The sequence below is a fragment of the Heterodontus francisci genome, chromosome 8, assembly GCF_036365525.1.
Source record: "Heterodontus francisci isolate sHetFra1 chromosome 8, sHetFra1.hap1, whole genome shotgun sequence".
Classification (NCBI taxonomy): domain Eukaryota; kingdom Metazoa; phylum Chordata; class Chondrichthyes; order Heterodontiformes; family Heterodontidae; genus Heterodontus; species Heterodontus francisci.
The window spans coordinates 16,012,947-16,034,989 of NC_090378.1; the positions used below are offsets into that span (position 1 = coordinate 16,012,947).

Below are 22,043 nucleotides of genomic sequence, written 5' to 3' on the forward strand. Positions count from 1 at the left end.
CCAGCGCTATGTTTAACCTTTCCTTTTGCAGATAGAGGATCCGGTCCACACTCGGTGTCCTTGAAATGTTTCATGTTGGTAACCACTTGTGTATTTCTATGTATTTCTTCTGTGCAGGCCCAGTAATGTGAAGTGGAGATATTTGCGTCATTGTGGGAAAAGCCTTTGTAAAATTTATGGATGCAGACGCCTTGATGAAGATCTTAATTTTGTTTTTGGTTTAAGAAAATTAGTGTTTGTTGCTATTGTCATACATAAGAGGTAGCGAACTTGATAACCATTATTTTGTGTAGAATTGCAAATTTGGTTTGCTTTTAGTGAATCACAATAGTTTGAACATTCCAGCATATGTATTTTCAATTTCTATTCAGTCACTATAGTGACATGTGCTTCTGTTGTAAAATGTATTAATTTCATTGTATACCTGTTCACTTTTAAAATGCTTGTTTTGTGCTTGACAATAAATGATATGAAAACCTTTGTTTGTGGGTAAGTTGGATCAATGGGTAAAAAGTACTGTGTGTTGATATTACAACACATTGTCTGCATTAAGGATTTTTCTCTTGGGTCAATTCAGATTCAAATAGCTGTTATAGTCCAGGTTCCTGAAGCCATCATGATTGCAATGTAGTTCAAGTGATGCATAATGCGAAGTTGCAAGCAGTATATCTTTTGCATAATCTTTCTATAGCAGAACATATGAAGGTGAAATGCTATTTAATCTTGTGGCTGGCATCCTTAGCTTTTGTTTGCAATTTAATTCTAATTGTCTGACAAACTTTTTGGGAAGTGTTTTGTCAATTTGTTTATATGGTGTGCAATTCTTGCCATGTAAAATAGTGCCCCATAACTTTTTTTTCTGACAGAAGGAGTTTAGGAAAGCTGATGGTAAGGTATCAGTCAAAGTATTCGCTAATGATTATGTAGTTCCTTAAATTGACAATGGAATTGTTTTTCTAATGCATTATGACCTGCTTTAGATGCATTATTTTTTACATTTAGTTGGAATTTGCCCTTTTAAAACCTCAAAAGATACTCTGAATTGCTTCTGCATATTTTTCCATCTATTTGAAAATGATTGTTTCTGTGCACATTAGACTTTTCCCCCCATGTTTGCACTTGAATATTCTGATAGTTGCACAGTTTAATTATGCAAAAGATGAATGCCATTGCAGTCTCTGTTTGCCACTGTATTTATTGAAGTACAGGTGTGTTCCAGCCAATATAGAGCTAGCACTGTAAGGGTAACCTGGCGTATGCTGTGCACCATCCTTGATTCTGTTCCTTCAAGGAGCTTAGCACTGTAAGTACACTAGAATAAATCTTGTGACTGAAATAGAGATGACTTATTGTAACACCTGAAATTGTTTTTGCCCGTGCCCTCTATTTTCTTCAAATATATATTGAAATTTGATTAACAATGCAGAAATTAACATGTCCTGATCACATACTTAGCATGTAATGCTTGTAGGTATTAAACTGATAGGATATCTGATACTTTTGCTGATTTTAAAAATCATTATTATGGGTAAGTATTTCCCAAATTGTATTAAATAATGTTTGAGATAACTACAGAATGGAAATCTATATTAGGTGATTTTGTGATAGTTTTCTTTTTCAATTTAGTTGAACTGAATGGAATTTTGTTAGGTTGATGAAGGTAGGTAGGTCAGGCGTGTGTTGTATTTTAACTGCTTTGATCAACTTAATAAATGGACATGAATATCTGCACTTTATGTTAATGCTTAGAATGTTGGAAATTATTTCGGGTTTTTAAATGAGTGCATTATGTTTTCAATAGCAAAGTTGTCTCTTCGCTGTGCATTGTATTAGAAATTGCTAACTGAAGTTGTAAACTGAGTAAAAACTTTTTGGAGGCTGCATTTATTTTGCCAGGCGTGAGAATGAAGTGATTCAGTTTTTGCCATGGATAACATTGTTCTGAGCAGGCATTTTAAATTTCTTAAGAGAAATTACTCTTGTAATGCACTTCTACATGCTGTTTTGAATGCTTTTTGATTGATTCAAGTGGAAGAAAAAAGTTTTTGTCCGATATTTGAAAGAGTGAATTATTGTTGCTCTCCGCATCATGTGAATTTAGATAGTGTCCATTATTGCAACTTAGTTTCACAGCTGGCACACGTTCACAGAATCGAATTTTGCAGATGTTAATGAAAGCCTTCTGTCTCTGGAAAGCTACAAAAGAGTGGTCAGTAGTCCAAATGTTGCGGACTGCTTGTTTTTAGGTGTGGAGAGCCGAATATACTATGATCGAGCACCACAAGACGTCTGCAGGTTAATTCTCAATGTTAGTCTTGTTCATGTATGAAACTCTTTACTGAAGTCTAATGTTAAGAATCCAGACTGAAAGTTTTTGAATCCTATTTGTATCAAAAAATGCAGGCAGAGAATTGAGATTTTTTTTTTATTGCAAATGATTTAATTATTGCAGTAGATAGTCCATATATCTACAATTGCACGTGTTATTTTCTATTGCAGATGTGTGGTGATTTAATGTTCTTAATTGGGGAGATTTAAAACAGACTCTTCTCCATTCCTCATTTGCAATCACATGCACCACTATCTCTTTTTGTATAGGCAGGTATAACTATTAAAACAGGAAATTGTTTAAAACAGCCATTTTCCCTCATACCTCATTCAGATTTGCACTTCACCCTATTACTCTATCTCTACATAGGGACTATTCACAATTGCAACAATGGAAAACAGTACAACAACCATTTTCATTGATGTCCTTGTCCATTTCAGGTCCTTTGTCACATAGTCAAACTGACAATCTCAGCTCAGCTTAATTTTAGAATAAACTTTTACAATGGGCAGATTACGTTGCCTTGCTGTGGATTTCAATGAACACCCCAAGAAGCTTTTAACATTTAACAACAAGGATTCGTAAGTCGATGTCATGAGTGCAGTCTGAAGAGTTTAACGTTGACAAAAAACTCATGGTGAGTAATCACACCTGACCAAAGAGCATATGACCACTAAATGATGTAACCTATATAACTTAAAGACGAACCTGAATCCTAATTAAATACATGCATTCAAAGAAAGCTGATCTCAAGGCCTAACCTATAATTAAATGCAGCGTTAGACTGAAAATGAATATGTTTGTCAAGTCAAATTAGTTTGATCAGCCTTAACTCATGAGGCAGCAAAGGAGACTGAGAAGTCAGTTTTTCTTTTCCTTTTCTCCATTTTGCCTTTCCTGAAGATGGAGATTGATACTAAGGTGAAGTTCCCTGGGAGCTGGTGGCAGTCTGATATTGTGCCTAAGAAATCGTTGTTCATTAATAATCTTGAGCTTCTGTTTGTAGGTTGGTCCACAGTTGGGTTGGGGGTCATCGCAGCCAAGCCCAATTATGTTCTATACGTGTACTGCCAGCTGCAGTCACTGTGTCGACACCGGGAGCCTTGTCTTACTGCCTCCCCCGGCCCCGCCCCTCTTCCCCCCCCCCCCCCCCCCCCGCCCAAGGGAATCCCATAAAAGGAAAACGTAGGCCTGTCTATATCCACCCTATTGATAGTCTGATTAAAAGTTAGATGGTTCTTTGGCTCTCTAAGATCCTGTGGGTAATAAACCCACTGAACCATCAAAGCGGGTAAGGAAATGGATAAATATCCAAATTTACATATTGTGAGGGCACTTTCACTTGTGGCCAGTATCACCTTTTATTGTATTCTCTGATTTTAATAGTAGAAATTACTGTATTTGCAATTGGAACCAGTTGAGTTGTAACATAGAAAGTTATGAGCAAAATGTATCCCAATAATGAATGGAAAGTGATTTGGTGTTTAAGTGGTACAAGTTAAAATAGTGTAATTGGAGAAAGAATTGCAGTGGATTCATTAAGGGAGAATTTTTAGAATTCTATTGAAATTTTTAATGCTTGTGTGATTTTTTAATAGTTTCTGTCAGTACAGTTCGCCTGAAAACTTTCGTATACTTGTAGGAGAGACTTTTCTTGATGTCTGTGCATTAACTCTAAATGCCTCTTGATGTTATGGGTGACAGAGATAATGTCTTCTTACTAGGGTGATTTGAGCTCTGAAGTTGTGTTACTGTCTCACTGCAGGCTGGCGTACCTACTAATTCTGCAACAGACTGACCATGAAGTAAAGATTCAAAAATCTGAAATGAAAGTGGGAAGAACACAAAAATAAACTTGAATGCTCGTTATGGGTGGAGGGGGTGCCTGGGTGTTAAGTATTTGGATGTGCTGGCTAGGTTTTCTAAACTGGATTTTTAAACTGATAAATTGGTGGATACCTTGGTCTGTGGTGAGATGGAGGATCCACTTATTACAGTGCCATTCCTGGTCTCTATCCTTAAGGATCTCAAGCATTACAGAGTGGTTTGTTGGTTGTAATTTCCCTCAGTCGGAAATAATATCTATCATGGAAATTTACGGCACAGAAGGAGGCCATTCAGCCCACTGTTAATTTAGATAAAGTTATTAATTTGGGTTGAATTTAATTTATTCCTCCAGAAATTGATTTTATTTTCCTCCCTATATCTGGAGTGCCGAAATGCTCTTTGAACTTTGTGGCTTTGTGATCTCTTTACTGGGGGATTTTTTTGACTAGCAGTTTCAGTGGGGTTAAATTCGAACTTGTGCTACAGCTAAACCAAAATCTATGATTCAACCAATTATTGGATTTTCTAATTCTTCCGTGAAAACTATAGATTGACCGTATTTGAAGATTCTTAATCATTGTGCTTATTCCTATCAGTGTGTGCATAACAGAGTGATACTTGTATAATAAGACTTTGTTCTTATGCAGGCTTAAGATAAACTGCATGTTACATCATGTTCTAATGTCTATAAACTGTATCATGGTGCAGTCCAGGAGTTTAAATTTAGTGGTAATGAATAAACAATTGCTGAACAACTGGGCATCCATGGGTGCTCAAGCTGGCCTATTGTGTAGGTTCCAAGTGACACCCAAAAGAAATGGATAGATGAGAGTCCTTTTCCTTAATTAAGCCAATGTATAGTAAAGCAAAGTCAACTGTCTGTAATGACAGTGAATATTAGTCTGAGTAATGATTTATTTAGTGTACTTGTGAAAATAAGATTTGGGATTTAATAGTTCTGTGCATGAGGTTTCTTTCATCACAAACTGCAGCTTTGCCACAGCATTTTAATGCCAACTTAATACAAATTTGCTGATGACACCAAGATAGGTAGGAAAGTAAGTTGTGAGGAGGACATAAGGAGACTACAAACCGATGTAGATAGGTTAAGTGAGTGGCAAAGATCTGGCAAATGGAATATAATGTGGGAAAATGGGAAATTGTCCATTTTGGCAGGAAGAATAAAAAAGAAGCGTATTATCTAAATGGTAAGAGATTGCAGATCTCTGAGATGCAGAGGGATCTGGGTGTCCTAGTGCATGAATCACAAAAGGTTAGTATGCAGGTAGAGCAAGTAATTAGGAAAGCTAATAGAATGTTATTGTTTATCCCAAGAGGATTTGAATACAAAAGTAGGGAGGTTATGCTTCAGTTATACAGGGCATTGGTGAGACCACATCTGGAGTACTGTGTACAGTATTGGTCTCCTTATTTCAGGAAGGATGTAAATGCATTGGAAGCAGTTCAGGGAAGGCTTACTACACTAATAACTGGAATGGGCGTGTTGTCTTATGAGAGAAGGTTGGACAGTCTAAACTTGTATCAGCTGGTGTTTAGAAGAGTAAGAGGCAACTTGATTGAAACATATAAGATCCTGAGGGGTCTTGACAGGGTGGGTGTGGAAAGGATGTTTCCCCTTGTGGGTGAATCTAGAACTGGGAGTCACTGTTTAAAAATAAGGGGTCGCCCATTTAAGACAGATGAGGAAAATTTTTTTCTGAGGGTCATAAGTCTTTGGAACTTCCTTCCTCAAAAGGCTTTAAATTTTCTATGGTATATTAAAAAAATATTTTTAAAGCAGAGTTAGATAGATTCTTGAGCAAGGGGAGTAGTCGAGGCTGTACTCAGATCAGCCATGATATTGAATGGTGGAGCAGGCTCGAGGAGCCGAGTGGCCTACTCCTAATTTGTATGTTCGTATGTACAGCCTAGGTCAGCTTGTCCTGTAGAGACATGAAACAGTTGAGTGAATGATCTTTACATTGAGTTCCAGGCCAAGAATGGGTGCTTTGTGGTGCTGCCATACATTGGTGCCATTGGAGTTGTGCAGCAATGTGACTGTTCTGCAATTTTGTTTATTGAAACACAATACCTACTTTTAGCAAACACAAATCCCAACTTCTAGGGAATCAGCTCTTCAGGTTGTTAGGAAAATGTGGTGTGCTTAATATTAATGAAAGCCTATATGGATATAACAGATGGAATTGTTTGCAAAGCATTTCACTATCTCTGAAAGTCTTTTTTTATATGATTCCACATATTTCTCTTTCCTCTCCTGAAAACATTGACTAGTGGGATGCTTTAAGTACCAGTTGGCCCCCCTCTCTCTGACCATTCTTCTTGTCAGCAGTGATGGTAATCAGCAGAAAGCTATTCAACTATAGAACACCTTGCAGCTGAGCTCAGTCTATATGCAACATCCAGATAGAAATGCTTTCTAGGCTCCTGGACAACACTCAGAGCAATACTGGCAGTTTTCTTTATTTTTCTCTCAATTTACATAACCCGTTGCGATAATACCAGTTATAGCACTACCTACTGCCATCCCCATTTGAGTTGGGCCAGCTAGCAGTTTACTGGTCTGTGTGGCTAAGAACCTAGTGCAGTGGATTTGCCAAGTGAGGCAGCTGAAGTGCCATTGTAACTTCACCTATTTAAATTGACAGCTTTGCTATTGTAAATATCATGAATTCAAAGGCTGAAATTATATGTTGAATTTCCCCTGTATCTTAGAAAGCATCAGTGCTCAAAACTGACCTGGCTTCTGATGAGTAATTTGATTCTCCAATCAAAATCTCACCTTGAAATGTTGCTATTAATCAAATAAGATCACTTTTGTATTTCAGTTCTTTTAGCCTTTTTGGGTGAATTACCATTATGAAATCAAGTGCTTCCCAAACCTTTGTTAACCATTAGCCAAATCTCTACTGTCTTCTTACGAACATACGAATTAGGAGCAAAAGTAGGCCATTCAGTCCCTCGGGCCTGCTCTGCCATTTAATAAGATCATGGCTGATCTGATTGTGGCCTCAACTCTACTTTCCTGTCTACCCACTATACCCTTTGACTCCCTTGTCAATCAAGAATTTAACTCAGCCTTAAAAATATTCAATTACCCTGCCTTCACTGCTCTCTGGAGAAGAGAATTCCATTGCCCTAACGATCCTCAGAAAATATTTTTTCCTTATCTCAGTCTTAAAAGGGAGGCCTCTTATTTTTAAACTGTGTCTTCTAGTTCTAGTCTCTCCCACAAGGTAAAACATCCTCTCAGCATCCACCCTGTAAAGTCCCCTCAGGATCTTGTATGTTTCAATAAGATCACCTCTCATTTTTCTAAACTGATGGATACAGGCCTAACCCGTCCAACCTTTCCTCATAAAATAACCCCTTAAGCCCAGGAATCGGTCGACTGAAGCTTCTCTGAACTGTTTCTAATGCAGTTATATCCTTTCTTAAGTAAGGAGACCAAAAGTGTACGCAGTACACCAGATGTGGTCTCTCCAGTGCCCTGTATAACTGTAGCAAACTTTCCCTACTTTTGTACTCTCTTCCCTTTGCAATAAATGAAAACATTCTATTTGCCATTCTAATCATTTGCTGTACCTGCATACTTTTTGTGATTTATGTACCAGGACGCCCAGATCCCTCTGAACTGCCGAGTTCTGCAATCTCTTGCCATTTAAATAAAATACTGCTTTATTATTCATCCTGCCAGAGTGGACAAGTTCATATTTTCACACATTAGACTCCATCTGCCAAATTTTTGCCCACTTACTTAACCTATCTAAATCCCTTTGCAGACTCCTTATATCCTTCTCATAACTCTCCTATCTTTGTGCATCAGCAAATCTGGCAACTATACATTCAGTCCCTTCATCCAAGTCATTTATATAGATTGTAAAGAGTTGAGGCCCCAGCACTGATCCCTGTGGCACCTCACTACTTTCCAACCTGAAAATGACCCATTATTCCTACTGTTAGCACTTGGGCTATAACAACTTGCATTTATATAGTGTCTTTAACATAAACATCTCAAGATACTTCACAGAGAGACAAATACTTGGCAATACTGGAATAGTCTTGGAAATTAACTAAATCATGTTCAAGATAAGGCTTTGAGAAATCTTCTAAAGATAAGAGAGCAAAATAGAAGACGAGGGTGATGAGTTTGAGTGAGGCCAACAAGGTTGGTGATTGAGTTTAATCATTCTAATAAGATGATGACCTGAAAACTGAGAACTAAGCACTTGATCTTACAGACTTGTTTCACTTTGCTTTGACTATAACATCAGGCATTGGACTCATAATATGGGGAATAGCCTATTGTGATATTGCTTCACATTGGTTTGCATCTTCTCTTCCCCACAAACCCCCCCCCCCCCCCCCCCCCAAACCCCACCTGCCTGCATCTCCCTTCCCATAGCAGACCTTTCAAGTTCTCATTGTTACTGGGACCACTGATCTGGGAAGTTTGATTACTTGCTTTCCTGTGGATATAGCTTTAGTGAAAAAAGGTGCATACCTTTCTGCCTTTTGATGTTGGGTAACTTATTCTTGAATGGTAGCAAAGTAACCATCTACTTCATGATTTTGCTGATAAACTGAATTTGAATCTATATAGATCTTCTTGGCTTAATCATATGGAAAGATTTGATATTCTAGAATTTGTGTTAATCTAATGCAGAGAATGTTTTCCTTGATCTTAAGTGGATTGCGCTGTCCATGAGGCCAAATTCTGCATCATTACTGCCCTCCTTGGTTCAGTGAATGATGAGTGGACTGCTTGTGGAAAAGAAGCCTGTTCTGGTAGCAGTGATCACAACTAATTGAGCGGCTTCCAACTATTGTGTTCTCTATTGAAATCAGAATCGAGTGGGGAACAAGTTAAAGTGATGCTGTTGTTTCACATACCCCAAAGGAAAGCCATTCTTGTTTGTAATCCTGTATCTCTGGTTGACCAAGGTGCAATGTTTGAAATTAATGCATTTACCTATTGCTTGGTGTAATAGCTGGTGGAGTTTATCGTTTAAAGGCAAGATGTAAACAGCTATGTGCAGCTAAATACTTGGATTTGATTCATAAGCAAATCCCACTCCACCCTTCTTCCTCTTTTACCTGATAAAATACTAAGATTCAAATTCCATGTGAAATCAATGTGATAAAATGAGTTACGAAATGATCAGGGATATTTCTCAATTACTGTTCTGTAGGGTGGTGGTACCGTATAGGATTTTTTTCTGTTCATTTTTAAATTTAGGCTTTTATTCTTTGTCAGATTATAGACCTAAGCACTTCTGACAGTGTGACCTTGCAGACAAAATCCAGGCCAAATTGAATTAGTCATGACAAAATCTTCACTGGGATTACACGTGCCTGTTCAAAAGTTTGGATGATCCAGACTCCTTAACATTGGTCAGCAGCAGTCCTGGATCCCAAGGTGAGGATGACCATCACCTCCCACAGTCTAATTCTATATCAGAATTGTTGCATATATGTTGGCAGCTTTGGATATCTGCCTTAGACTGCCACTGATCCAAATTGATTTGTCGTGCATGTAGAATTTATGTTTCTCTGCCAAAGCTATCATTTTCTGCATTTACACAGGTGGCTATGGCTCAGCTAAGTCTCAAAAGATTTGATGCCAGCAGAACCAAAGTACCGTTTTGAATTGAGTACTTTCTAATACTCGACTGCTAGAATATTCTGAAATCATGAGCTTTTATCTCTCTAACTTGTGATGTGTGGACAGATTTTGCCTTTTATGGATAATTGTGTTTATTTGCAATATACAATTCTGTTAGCGGGATTGCCAACATGAACAAAATGTCCTATCAACTCACTCCCTCCGACCCATCTTCCTAGTGTTCCTGTCCTTAATCTGTCTGGGGCAGTTGAGTTGTGAGCTCTCGGCTTGATTCTGCCCCTCTCCCTCCACAAGCAACTGCCAGCAGTGCTTTTGTGCTTACAGGACTGTGGGTTGTAATAGGTTATCACATTTTAACTGATGGGTAATTGAGACACACTCTCCCTCCCCAGTTCAATTTTTCCCTCCTAGAGGGCACAAAAAGTTCCTGAGATAGGCCACAGATTGGATCACTAATTGGGAGCCTATGTTATACTGCTGGGACCCCAGCCTGTGAAAGTTACTCACCTTTAGTGTTAATGAACTGACCCGTTATAGTTTTTGTAATGCAGCTTGTTTTGAAAACCCATTTGGTCAGTGAATTGATGAGAATGCTCTGCTACCATATAGATCTATAAAAAATGAAAGTTTCTTAATTGAATTATTTGATTTGTTTACATTTGCATGTTTGGGAGGATGTGATAGGGATTTGGTAACTTTACTGCTCTATGAAAAGCAGCATACTTATTTTAATGTCAATGGGCTGAATAGACGCACTGGCACTTAATACGGTCGGAAAAGATTAGATGTTTCGAGAGCAAATACCTCTGTCCCTACATTTTGTTTTGTTTGCAGTGCAGTTCTCAAGTCCGTAATACATTAAAATAAATATCTTCCAGGGGGAAAAAATCACTCAAAGTAGTTTCTAACTCCTATACTTTATGTAACATAGGATTTACTTTTTTAATATATAGCAATGAAGCATTGAGAAAAGATGATTGAATAGTGCACATCTTTTGATGGTTTATTAAACTGTTAGCAGTCAGTAGCTGAAGCATGCAGTATTTATTTTGGGTGACTAGATTGTAAGAAAACATTTTGTGAAGCGATATTGCAGAATATAAATTACCTGTATTATGAATCGATTTTTGTTTTATGAGAAAAGCGCCCTTCCCTTTTTAAAAACAAATCCAGAAACTGGGTCTTTTTCAGCTTATGTTGCTACTATCTACCAAAGTAATGACTTTATAAAGAAGTGTTTCAAAATGGAGGCTGTTGGTATAGTTTTCTTGTACCATGTGAAGTCGCAACTCATTGCAAATGAAGTGCAATTTTTATACTTCACAGTGCCACCCAGACCTTGAACCTTAAGTTCTGCTGCAGTACACTAAAGGTAAGCAAGAATGAAGGCATATTCTTTCAGGGTTTAAAAAGATTTTGATCAGTTATTGGCCCTCTTTATGTATGCATTATTTTGATGAAACTCAGTGTTCCTTTTACAGTACAAGAATGGAATTAAATGTCAGGCTTACCAGCCAAATTTTCCATAATTTATTTACAGATGCTCAGATCAAAATGAGTAAAACAAAAATATTGAAAGGCTGTAAATCTGAAATAACACTAGAAACGAAGGACAGTCAGCATCTGAAAAAAGACAGGTTAAAGCTTTAGGCCTACACCTGAAGGGTTAACATGTCTTTTCAGATGCAATCAGCTCTGCCATGCAGTTTCAATTACTTCTGTTTGTGAATGAAGGTAGGGCTTTTTTTGCATTTAACGATCCTCTTTAGATGTGGGATGGTGCAATTGTAATACTTTAGACCATTAGTTTTCAGGAGAAACGGTAACAATTCACTTTTGATGGAAATTTAGCTTGGGTTAAACTGCACAATATCTGTTCCAACAAATGCTTATTTAGTTTGTATTAGACAGTTTATATTAGACACCTGATTTTCTATCATTAAGACCATTATTAGTTGAGTTTAAATCTACAACTTTGATATGAATCAGTTGCTGTGAAAACCTCTTTGTCAGATAAATAGAATTGTACAATTTAAATGTATTTATCAGGAAAGAAATGATCTATCCAATTTGTTTGTACCTGGAGGATAAAATATATATTGCGTTGGCATGGATTAGTTCACATTGTCTTATTTTAACCCTCTGCCATTCTGGTTGATAAAGGCCCTTGTTAATTACCTAATGCAGCAGTGCACAATTTCCAAACATGACATAAATTGTTTATGCAATCAAATAAGCATCAATCCTTTGGTATAACTACTGTGAAGGAAGCTTACAGATTTTGTTGAACAGCTAGACAGTTAGTTCTTGCTGTTTATGCCCTGGGAGCCTTTGAGGCCATTTTTGGGAAATAGCCAGGGGAGAGGGTTAAAATATCTGCAATAATTTGCACTGCTTTAACTTCAGGCAGATAATTGCATCTTAAAGGAGATGAGATGAGGTGTAGTGCTATTTTTGGTGAGTTTTTAATGCTGAATTATTGTGTACCGGCGGGTTGGTGATCTGTTTACCATATTAAATACATAAAATATCTCTGTTAGAGATCAGCTTAGAATTCCATATGTTCAAATAAGCTGTGATTCCATCTTCAGTGCAGTTCATGTGCCTTTTTTTTTTTAAAAGAGTGAATCTTGCATTACCTTTGTCTTTTAATCAGAAAATCTTAGGGCTTCTATGTAAAAAGCCAACCTGCTTATCTCTTGGCAATTTTTTTTTTAAGTTTTCAAAAGATGGTGCCTTCGTTCTTATACAGTGCTGAAGAGCTAGCTGCCAGCACCCGATTCATAGGTCATAGGAACAGGTCCTGAGATAGTTTCTACCCCTATGGAGGACTCCTTTGCGTTCATCCTGTTGAACTGATGAACATAAACCATACAAGGGCTCTCTGTATAAGGTAACTCTTTTTGAGGGAAACGTGCCATTCATATGCAGGGAATTAGCTATTTTCCACAAAAATGTAATATTTAGGATAGGGGGGGCATGCTGACCGAATCTCTGGCTTATGCACTTGTTTCTATTCCCCATTTGCATACAAATGTTAAAATATGTACACTTCTTTCTGCAGGCTGGAACTACATTTTAAAATTTCATAGTTCAGTGAAATTAATCTAAATTCTAGAGATCTACAGATTTTAAGTTAACAGTTTAGTATTGCAAGACTTATTGTGTACACTGTTTGGCTTCGTTGTCAAGTTACTGTTGGTTTTTTCTTTGCTTTTTCTTTTATTGACATTTCAATAGAAAGTCCACAGTTTAAATATAACTTTTTGAATTACTGTTGACAATTAACATCTCATATACATGCATTATAACTTTGATACCATTTTTGAAATTGATTGAATAGTGTTGAGGTACATAAGCAGAGTTTTATTCCCCTGATCTCTTGCCTGTTTATATAAAACATATGAATCCCTGGATTAAGTTAGTTATTTCCTTTTTAGTGAGTGTGTATGTAGATCTTATGTATGTAGATGCACACCTTGAATTTTAAAATTCAAGGATTTGCTTACCTAAGAATAGGTTGCTTGTCTCTAAAATAGTTAGAAACTTTTGATTCAGAAAAATCTGCAGAAGCGAATGTTTACTTTTTTTAAATTACACAAATTGTAGTTAGATTCTGCAGGAAAATGTCTTGTCAGTTAACTGAATAGTGTGGTAAAGCAAGGCAGTATCTGCTAAAATTAGTTAGAGGAGAGATGCTCTTCAGGATTTGACTACAGGTTTTTGCCGTTGTCCCTGTTCTGTACGTTTTAATATCAGCACACTGCTAGATAGGTTTCCTGCATATTTCTTTTGCATGTTTTTTTTTGCACCTGGCTTTTGAGATGGATTAGCTATTATCTCGAAGGAAAAAAAAATTCTTCAGAAAATGTGCTTTGCTGGAGAAGACTACTAAGCCGATAAAGGGCTTGCTGTGGTTGGAGAAAGGGAAATCATACAGATTTGGAGCTGAAATATAAGGTAACCTCAATCTGACAAAAAAAAACTGTTTGATGCAGATGTGTTGGTACTGGTTTTTTGTTTTTCCTAATAATGTAATATGATTCAAGTATGAAGTAAACTGTAAAGATTTTGAAATTATAAATAAAGTTTTGAAGTGCACAAATAATTATTGCTTTCCTTATTACTGTGTCCATCAAATACAGGTTTGGCAAGATTGGGTTTCGGGTTTACAGATGTAATTGGTTGAGAGAAAATGCTTTATCTCCATATTGCGTTTCACAGATTGCTGATGATTATAGGCCAAATTGTGTTGTGCCTTTTAATTTATCTAATTTTAATCCCCTCCTGAAGGTGATTTTGCTAACCCTGGTAACCCTTTGGTATGTTGCCTGATTACCGGGCATCTGAATCGACTCTGACCCCATCCTCACCCAGTACCCACAACCACAGTTGGGGATCACTGATTGGCAATCTGAAATGGGAATTCTAGCTAAAATTTTCTTCACCTTAGTCCAGGGCCCGTCCCCCCCCAACTTTCTGCTGCCTCTCCTGAGAGCACAAGTTCATCCAAGACAAAATGCTGTTTACCAATTAGTAGCACAGCACATAGTGCATTGGACAGCAGCCTTGGCTCAATGAGTAGCACATATACCTCTCTGGCAGAGACCGTGGGGTCAACCTCCCCTTCAGAATAATCTTGGCTGACACTTCACACTTCGTCTGCCCTCTCATTTGGATGTAAAACATCGAAGGAGCAGTTCTTCTGTTGTCCTGGCCACTATTCATCCTCAACCAATATCACTGAAAAACATTATCTAGTCATCGATCAAATATATATATATATATATATATATATAGAACACAGAAAATCAAGCTAACATTTCAGTGCTTTACTGAGAGAGTGCTGCACTGTCAGAGGTGCCGTCTTTCGGCTGAGACAATAAACTGCAGCCCCGTCTGACCCCTCGTGGGCATAAAAGATCCCATGGCACTATTAGAAGAGCAGGGGAGTTATCCCCGGAGTCCTGGGATATGAACACCACTAGCAGGGCCAGCATTTATTGCTCGTCCCTAGTTAACCTTGATAAAGTGGTGGTGAATCTTGAACCGGTGTAGTCTTGTGGGGTGAAGGTGTACTCACAGTGATGGTTAGCAAGTTCCAGGATTTTTACCCAGCGATAATGAAGGAATGGCGATATAATGTTCAAGTCGGAATGGTGTGTGACTTGGATGTGATGGTATTCCCTTTCACCTGTTCCCCGTATCCTTTCGAGTGATGCAGGTCATGGGTTTTGGAGGTGCTGATTGAGAAAGCTGTGTTGTTAGGGAAGCCAGAGTTATCCATAGGCTTCATTTGTACACCCAAGCACTGTTGTGGGCCGCAGATACCAAATGACGATTAGCTTTTGACTTAAGGTATGATGCTTGGTTCAAGGAGAAGGAACAAAAGATCTCCAAAAGTAGCAGTTTACAAAAAGCATGTCCTGCAACTTTTTATTAAACTGTCGCTGTTACTGCAAGTACCAAAAGATAAGCTCTTTGTCGCGGTCTGCCTTTCTCTGCCAAGTGTGAGCATTGGCAATTACATTGACACCCACGTTAGCGTGTTACGCTGATTCAGAGCAGGTCACTAAAAGTTTTGGGTTAGTGTTGATACTATAGATGCTGTCACAAGGTGCAAGTCAGCACGTTACTGTTTTGCAAAAACTAAATTGCCTTGTAATTGAAAGAGTAAGGAAAAGAAGCACATCATTTTGTTTCAAAGTAAATTTTAAATGTTATCAGAAAATTCAGTACAGTTGTGCAGAAGTTAAACTGCTTACAAAAAAAGTACATTCTGCCAGAAGAGCATTTCTGAGGGTCACAAATTGTCTGACATGCAATATGTAATGCCTCTCCGGTCCATTGTTCAAGTTGCGTGAAGGAGCATCTTTGTCCATGGACAATTTGTATGTAAGGCTTCATGGTAATTTTTAATGATTAAATAAGACCCATCTTCTGTATGTAGATAACGCAAAGTTAATTATTGAATATAAACGACCAGTGGTTTTCATGTTGCATTTAATCATTAAAAAAACAAAAATATCCTGTATGCAAAGTTAAGTGGGCTTTCACGATGGACAATTCTAAGAAATCTTTTAAAATCAGCATTTTGATAATGGTTCACCCAAGTAGTGATTTTGATAAATAGGATAACACTGGATTACAACTTCGAAAAGTTCATAGACACAATATTGATTCCTAAGTGGGCTCCACTGTTAATAATGTGCAGATATAATAGCATCTGTTAAATAACATCACAAGATAATTTTAAATGATTAAAACTGACCAAATAAAACCAGTATGTAAATCTCATGCATTTTTCCTAGGCTATGTGTTAACCGTAAGAGGAATGACGATCAACACTACAGCAATTTTTCAAAGGGCAATAGCGTTTTTAATTTTTTTGGCCCCATCAGAGGGGAAAGATGGATATAGCAAAGGTTGAGGACAGAAAGGAAATTCCAGCAGATTTAGTAGTCATCAGCTAAAAGAGAACAGAAAATTAGAGAGAAATTAGTTGCCATCGACAAATAGTAGCTAAAAGTATATAAGTATAGTTTGTTTTTATTTGGTGTGCATTTGGATGTGTTCATGGGTTTCGTACTTTTTTTTAAAAAGTGCTGTACAAAATTTAACTCTTACTTTCAATGGTAAGAATGCAAGTGCTAGCAGCTGTTCCTCTGGCGTTGATAGCTTTGCACATGTATTCTCCTTCGTCTTCAGGGAAGGTTTCGGGAAGGTAAAGGCAGTAAGTTTCTCCTCTTTCGATATATTGATAGTCCTCGCAGTCCTGCAACACTTCGCCCTCAAACCACCACGTGACTCCTGGTGTGGGCTCTCCCATGATTTTTACAGTGAACCTTACAGGCTCACCATCCACAACAGATGTGTTTTTCAGGGGTTTCTTGAACCATGGCGCTCCAGACCGAATGAGTTCATCCGTGTCATCCTCACAGGTTGATCCATTAATAATGCTCCCTTCGTCTTCTTCCTCTTCATCCCCTTTCTGAAAACACATTAGGAATTAAAAAGATAAATGCCTTGAACATCCTGTTGTATGCAGTATATTTAGACTTAGTGTGGCTGAAGTAATAGTTATGATATTGAACTAGCAAACCTAGATTTGAGACCCCATCATGAATTCATTAAATCTGGAAATTTCTTGAACCACTGGAGTTTTTGGTGGGAGCTCAACAAAAGAGCTTCAATTTTTTCCGTATTAAGTTGAAGAAACTTTCATCAAGCGGTTGGGTTCAGTTACAGTCTGTGTGTCTGAGAGGAGGTAGTGCTGGTATCAACATTCACGTGCACCCATAATATCAGTGCGGCTTGATTGGTAGGTTGTGCCTTCAAGTCCTGTACAAAAGACTTTGACACAAAATCTAGGCTGACACTTCAATGGAGTACTGAGGGAGTGTTGAATTGCCTGAGGTGTCATCTTGAGGATAAGATGTTGAGCCTGCCCCCTCGAGTGTATGTTACAAGATACCATGGCACTACTTTGAAAAAGAGCAGAGGAGCTATTCATGGTGTCCTGGCAAACATCTAAACCTCAATGAACTTCATGAAAACACATTTATCTGATCACTATTGTTTTTTGAGAGTTTGATGTGTACAAATTGGCTCTAAGCGTTTTGGATGTTGCGGTAAATAGTACGAAATCTGTCTGTCTTTTATTTTTAAAAATGCAACTTTGGTTTCACCGAATCACAGCTTCCTGATTTACCTCGCCTTCCATTTTCAACCCCTGGCATTCAAAACCTCAGGCTCTTTCAGATTTGTCACTGATTCTTCCATGGAGTCAACAGCACAGAAGTAGGCCATTTGGCCCAGCTGGTCTATTTCAGCATTCATGCTCCACACAAGCTTCTTCCTACCCTACTGCATCTAATACTATTTGCATATCCTTCTATTCCTTTTACGCTTGTAGTTGTCTAGCTTCCCTTTAAGTGCATCAATGCTATTTGGTTCAACCACTCCATGTCGTAGCAAGTTCCACGTTCTTAGCACATTTTGGGCAAAGAGGTTTTTCCTGAATTCCCTATTTAACTTATTGGTGACTGTCTTGCATATGTCCCCTAATTTTGGCCGTCTCCACAAGTGGAAACCTTTTATCCAATTCAACCCAAATTATTTCATTATCCTAAAGATTGCCATCAGAATCTTGCAACAAGTTGAACAGTTCTGTTTAACACTGCAGCCAGACGGCTACTGTTTTATTGTGGAGGATGTGGCATCAGCAGATTACTTGTCTTTTTGGAAATTCGTTTATATAAAATACCTTTTGCAAAGCTGCATCAATTTCCTTCTGCTCAAATTGCATCCGTTGAAGTTTCTGTTCTTCAATTCTTCTCCTTTCCTCGTCCTCTCTTGCTTTAGCCATTTGCTCGAAGCGAGCTCGCATATCAACCTTGTGAGTAAATGGAGCATCATCTCTTTTGGGGTCCTTTGTGACCTCTTTGATTTCTTCCTGCAAGTATAAAGTATAATTGAATCCATGTCCTGTAGAACAGCAGCTCAATCATGGACTGATTTGATTTAATTTTCGAACAGTCAGCCATGGCTCAAAGTTCCAGAACACACCCATCCTATAAAAAGGTTGCTTTGGTACATTGTTTTTGTATTGATAAATTAAGGTAAAAAGCCATTGCCCATAGTGCAGGTTGGGCAAAAATAAGATAAGCTAGGGGACACAGAGGGAATGAGGAAAAAATAACTTGTATTTCATTGGTGCCTTTCACGACCTTAACTGTAATTTCAAACATATTTCATGTTTTGAAGCAGAAAACACAGCAACCAATTTGTGCACAGCAAGGTCACACAAACAGCAATAGGATAATGACCAGATATGTGATGTTGGTTGTGGGATAATTATTGGTCAAGACGCTAGGGGAAACACTCATTTGCAAAAGTTCCCATGGCACGATTTCACCTGAAAGGGCAAAGAGAACAGATGCTTAGTCTCGTGGAAAACGACAACCTGTGACAGTGCAGCTCCTTCAGTACCCTTCAGATAAATTCTCCTACCCATACTCATGGCCACCTTCCACCTCACGTAGCCTGTGTACTGAAGTGTAAAAAGGGAATGAGCATGGATATCAAGTTGTTTGAGTGAAGGAAACAGAGTAGTAATCAGCTTTTTTGGATTGGAGTAAGATATACAATGGAGTTCTCCGGGTTTGGTACTAAGACCACTGCTTTTTTTGATGTATATTAATAACCTACACTTGGATGTGCAGCACACAATTTCACAATTTGCAGAGGACACAAAAATATAGTAAACTGAGGAGGATAGTGATAGACTTCAAGAGGACAGACAGGCTAGTAGAATGGGCAGACATGTGGCAGATGGAATTTGATGCAAAGAGGTGTGAAATACATTTTAATAGGATGAAGGAGGTAAAATAAAGAGCAAAATTCTAAAGGGGGTACAGGAACAGAGACCTGGGGCTATCTGTACAAATTGTTGCAAGGTGCAGGGCAGGTTGAGAAAGTGGTTAATCAGGCATATGGGAACCTGGGCTTTATAAAAGGAGGCATAGAGTACAAAAACAAGGAAATTATGATAAAACTTTATAAAACCCTAGTTAGGCCTCAACTGGAGTATTAGAATTAGAACATTACAGCGCAGTACAGGCCCTTCGGCCCTCGATGTTGCGCTGACCTGTGAAACCATCTGACCTACACTATTCCATTTTCATCCATATGTCTATCCAATGACCACTTAAATGCCCTTAAAGTTGGCGAGTCTACTACTGTTACAGGCAGGGCGTTCCACGCCCCTACTACTCTGAGTAAAGAAACTACCTCTAACATCTGTCCTATATCTATCACCCCTCAACTTGAAGCTATGTCCCCCTCGTGTTTGCCATCACCATCCGAGGAAAAAGACTCACTATCCACCCTATCTAACCCTCTGATTATCTTTTATGTCTCTATTAAGTCACCTCTCCTCCTCCTCCTCTCCAACGAAAACAACCTCAAGTCCCTCAGCCTTTCCTCGTAAGACCTTCCCTCCATACCAGGCAACATCCTAGTAAATCTCCTCTGCACCCTTTCCAAAGCTTCCACATCCTTCCTATAATGCGGTGACCAGAACTGCACGCAATACTCCAGGTGCGATCTCACCAGAGTTTTGTACAGCTGCAGCATGACCTCGTGGCTCCGAAACTCGATCCCCCTACTAATAAAAGCTAACACACCATATGCCTTCTTAACAGCCCTATTAACCTGGGTAGCAACCTTCAGGGATTTATGCACCTGGACACCAAGATCTCTCTGTTCATCTACACTACCAAGAATCTTCCCATTAGCCCAGTACTCTGCATTCCTGTTACTTCTTCCAAAGTGAATCACCTCGCACTTTTCCGCATTAAACTCCATTTGCCATCTCTCAGCCCAGCTCTGCAGCCTATCTATGTCCCTCTGTACCCTACCCAGGGGACTTATCTATTTTCACACTTTCCAAAATTGATAACACCTCCTCCTTGTGAACCTCAATCCCATCTAGCCTAGTAGCCTGAATCTCAGTATTCTCCTCGACAACATTTTCGTTCTCTACTGTAAATACTGACGCAAAATATTCATTTAACACTTCCCCTACCTCCTCTGATTCCACACACAACTTCCCACTACTATCCTTGATTGGCCCTAATCTAACTCTAGTTATTGTATTCAATTCTGGGCACCACATTTTAGGAAGGATGTGAAGGTTTTATAGGGTACAGAAAAGATTTAGGATGAGGGATTTCAGTTACATGGATATATTGGAGAAAATGGGTTTGTTCTCCTGAGAGAAGGTTGAGAGATTTAATAGAGCTGATCAAAATTATGAGCGATCTGGACGAGTAGATGGGGAAAATTTTCCCATCGATGGAAGGCGAGACCCAGAGGACACAGATTTCAGGTGACATGAGAAACTTTTTCCGGAATCTGGAATGTGCACAGAATCTGCCTCTACCACACACTCGGGGCTTTCAAAAGGGAATCGGGTTAGCACCTAAAAGAAGATTTGAAGGGCAGGAGAGTGGGACTGACTAAATTGCTCTTGCAGAGAGCTGGCATAGACACGACTAATAATTCTATGATTCTACTATCATTGTGACAATCTCATATGGCCATGTCTGATCACGCTCATCCCTCTCCACTCACATTCCTCTTCCGCCTCCCAAGTATACCTGGAAATAACTCGTTCTCCACTCCCACATCACTTACATCGGCCCTTTCAAATTTCCAACTGTCCAGCCTTTGGCCCTCCACTTATGACATTTCCAATCTGCTCAATCATGCCCCACTAAAACTATTACTTTCTCATCCTGGCCGTCGTTCTGGTACAGCCCTCATCTCCACTCCCATAAGTCTAAGGGACACAAACTTGAGTGTTTTTGGCAGACAGCTGGTTTAGCCATGCACTACCAGATAGGAACATAAGAGCAGGAGTAGGCCATTCAGCCCATCGAGCTTGCTCCCCCATTCAATACATTCATGGCTGATCATCCACTTCATTGCCTTTTTGCCATACTAACCCCATATCTCCTTATATCATAGGTATTTAGATATGTCAATCTCTAAACATACTAATTGACTGAGCTTCCACAGCCCTCTGGGGTACAGAATTCCAAAACTTCACAACCCTCTGAGTAAAGAAATTTCTTCTCATCTTTGTCCTAAGTGGCTTCTTCCTTATTTCCCTGGTTCCAGACTCCCCAACCAGGGGAAACATATTAACTGCATCTATCCTGTCTATCCCTTTAAGTATTTTGTAGATTTCAATGGGATCACTTTATTCTTCAAAACTTTAGAGAATACAGGCCCAGTTTCCCCAATCTCTCTTCATAGGACAGTCCCGCCAACCCAGGAACAAGTCTGGTGAATCTTCATTGCACTCCCTCTATTTACAATAATATCCTTCCTAAAGTAAGGGGACCAAAACTGCACACAGTATTTCAGGTGCAGTCTAACCAAGTTCTATACAATTGAAGCAATACTTCACTACTCCTGTACTCAAATCCTCTTGCGATAAAGGCTAACATATTAGCCTTCCTAATTGCTTGCTGCATATTAGCTTTCAGTGACTAATTGATGAGGGCACCCAGGTCCCTTTGCACATCTACACTTCCTAATCTTTTACCATTTAAGAAATACTCTTGCACATCTATTCCTCCTACCAAAGTGGATAACCTCACATTTTTCCACATTATATTCTATTTGCCACTTTCTTGCCCTCACTGTCTGTCCAAATCCCCTTGAAGCTGTTTT

At 38.7% G+C, this 22,043-nt stretch overlaps 2 protein-coding genes across 17 annotated transcripts in view; one reads left to right on the plus strand and one right to left on the minus strand.

The window, feature by feature from the left end:
• fubp1 (far upstream element (FUSE) binding protein 1) overlaps window positions 1–13,908 on the plus strand; it is a 59,288-nt gene extending 45,380 nt beyond the window's left edge. For 4 of the 8 annotated variants that reach the window (XM_068036676.1, XM_068036677.1, XM_068036678.1 and 1 more), the window contains one exon: window positions 118–13,908. In XM_068036676.1, coding sequence (XP_067892777.1) covers window positions 118–126 — 9 coding nt within the window. In that variant the 3' untranslated portion in view covers window positions 127–13,908. The remainder of the gene's footprint in view (window positions 1–117) is intronic. The other 4 variants (XR_010975470.1, XR_010975469.1, XR_010975468.1 and 1 more) reach the window with 4 other exon arrangements.
• Window positions 13,909–15,494: 1,586 nt separating this feature from the next.
• Window positions 15,495–22,043, minus strand: part of nexn (nexilin (F actin binding protein)) — a 74,883-nt gene continuing 68,334 nt past the window's right edge. For 7 of the 9 annotated variants that reach the window (XM_068036672.1, XM_068036671.1, XM_068036668.1 and 4 more), the window contains 3 exons: window positions 18,067–18,255; window positions 16,428–16,791; window positions 15,495–15,740 (listed from right to left, as the gene is read on the minus strand). In XM_068036672.1, coding sequence (XP_067892773.1) covers window positions 15,652–15,740; window positions 16,428–16,791; window positions 18,067–18,255 — 642 coding nt within the window. In that variant the 3' untranslated portion in view covers window positions 15,495–15,651. Of the gene's footprint in view, window positions 16,792–18,066; window positions 18,256–22,043 lie in introns of all 9 variants that reach the window. The other 2 variants (XM_068036667.1, XM_068036673.1) reach the window with 2 other exon arrangements.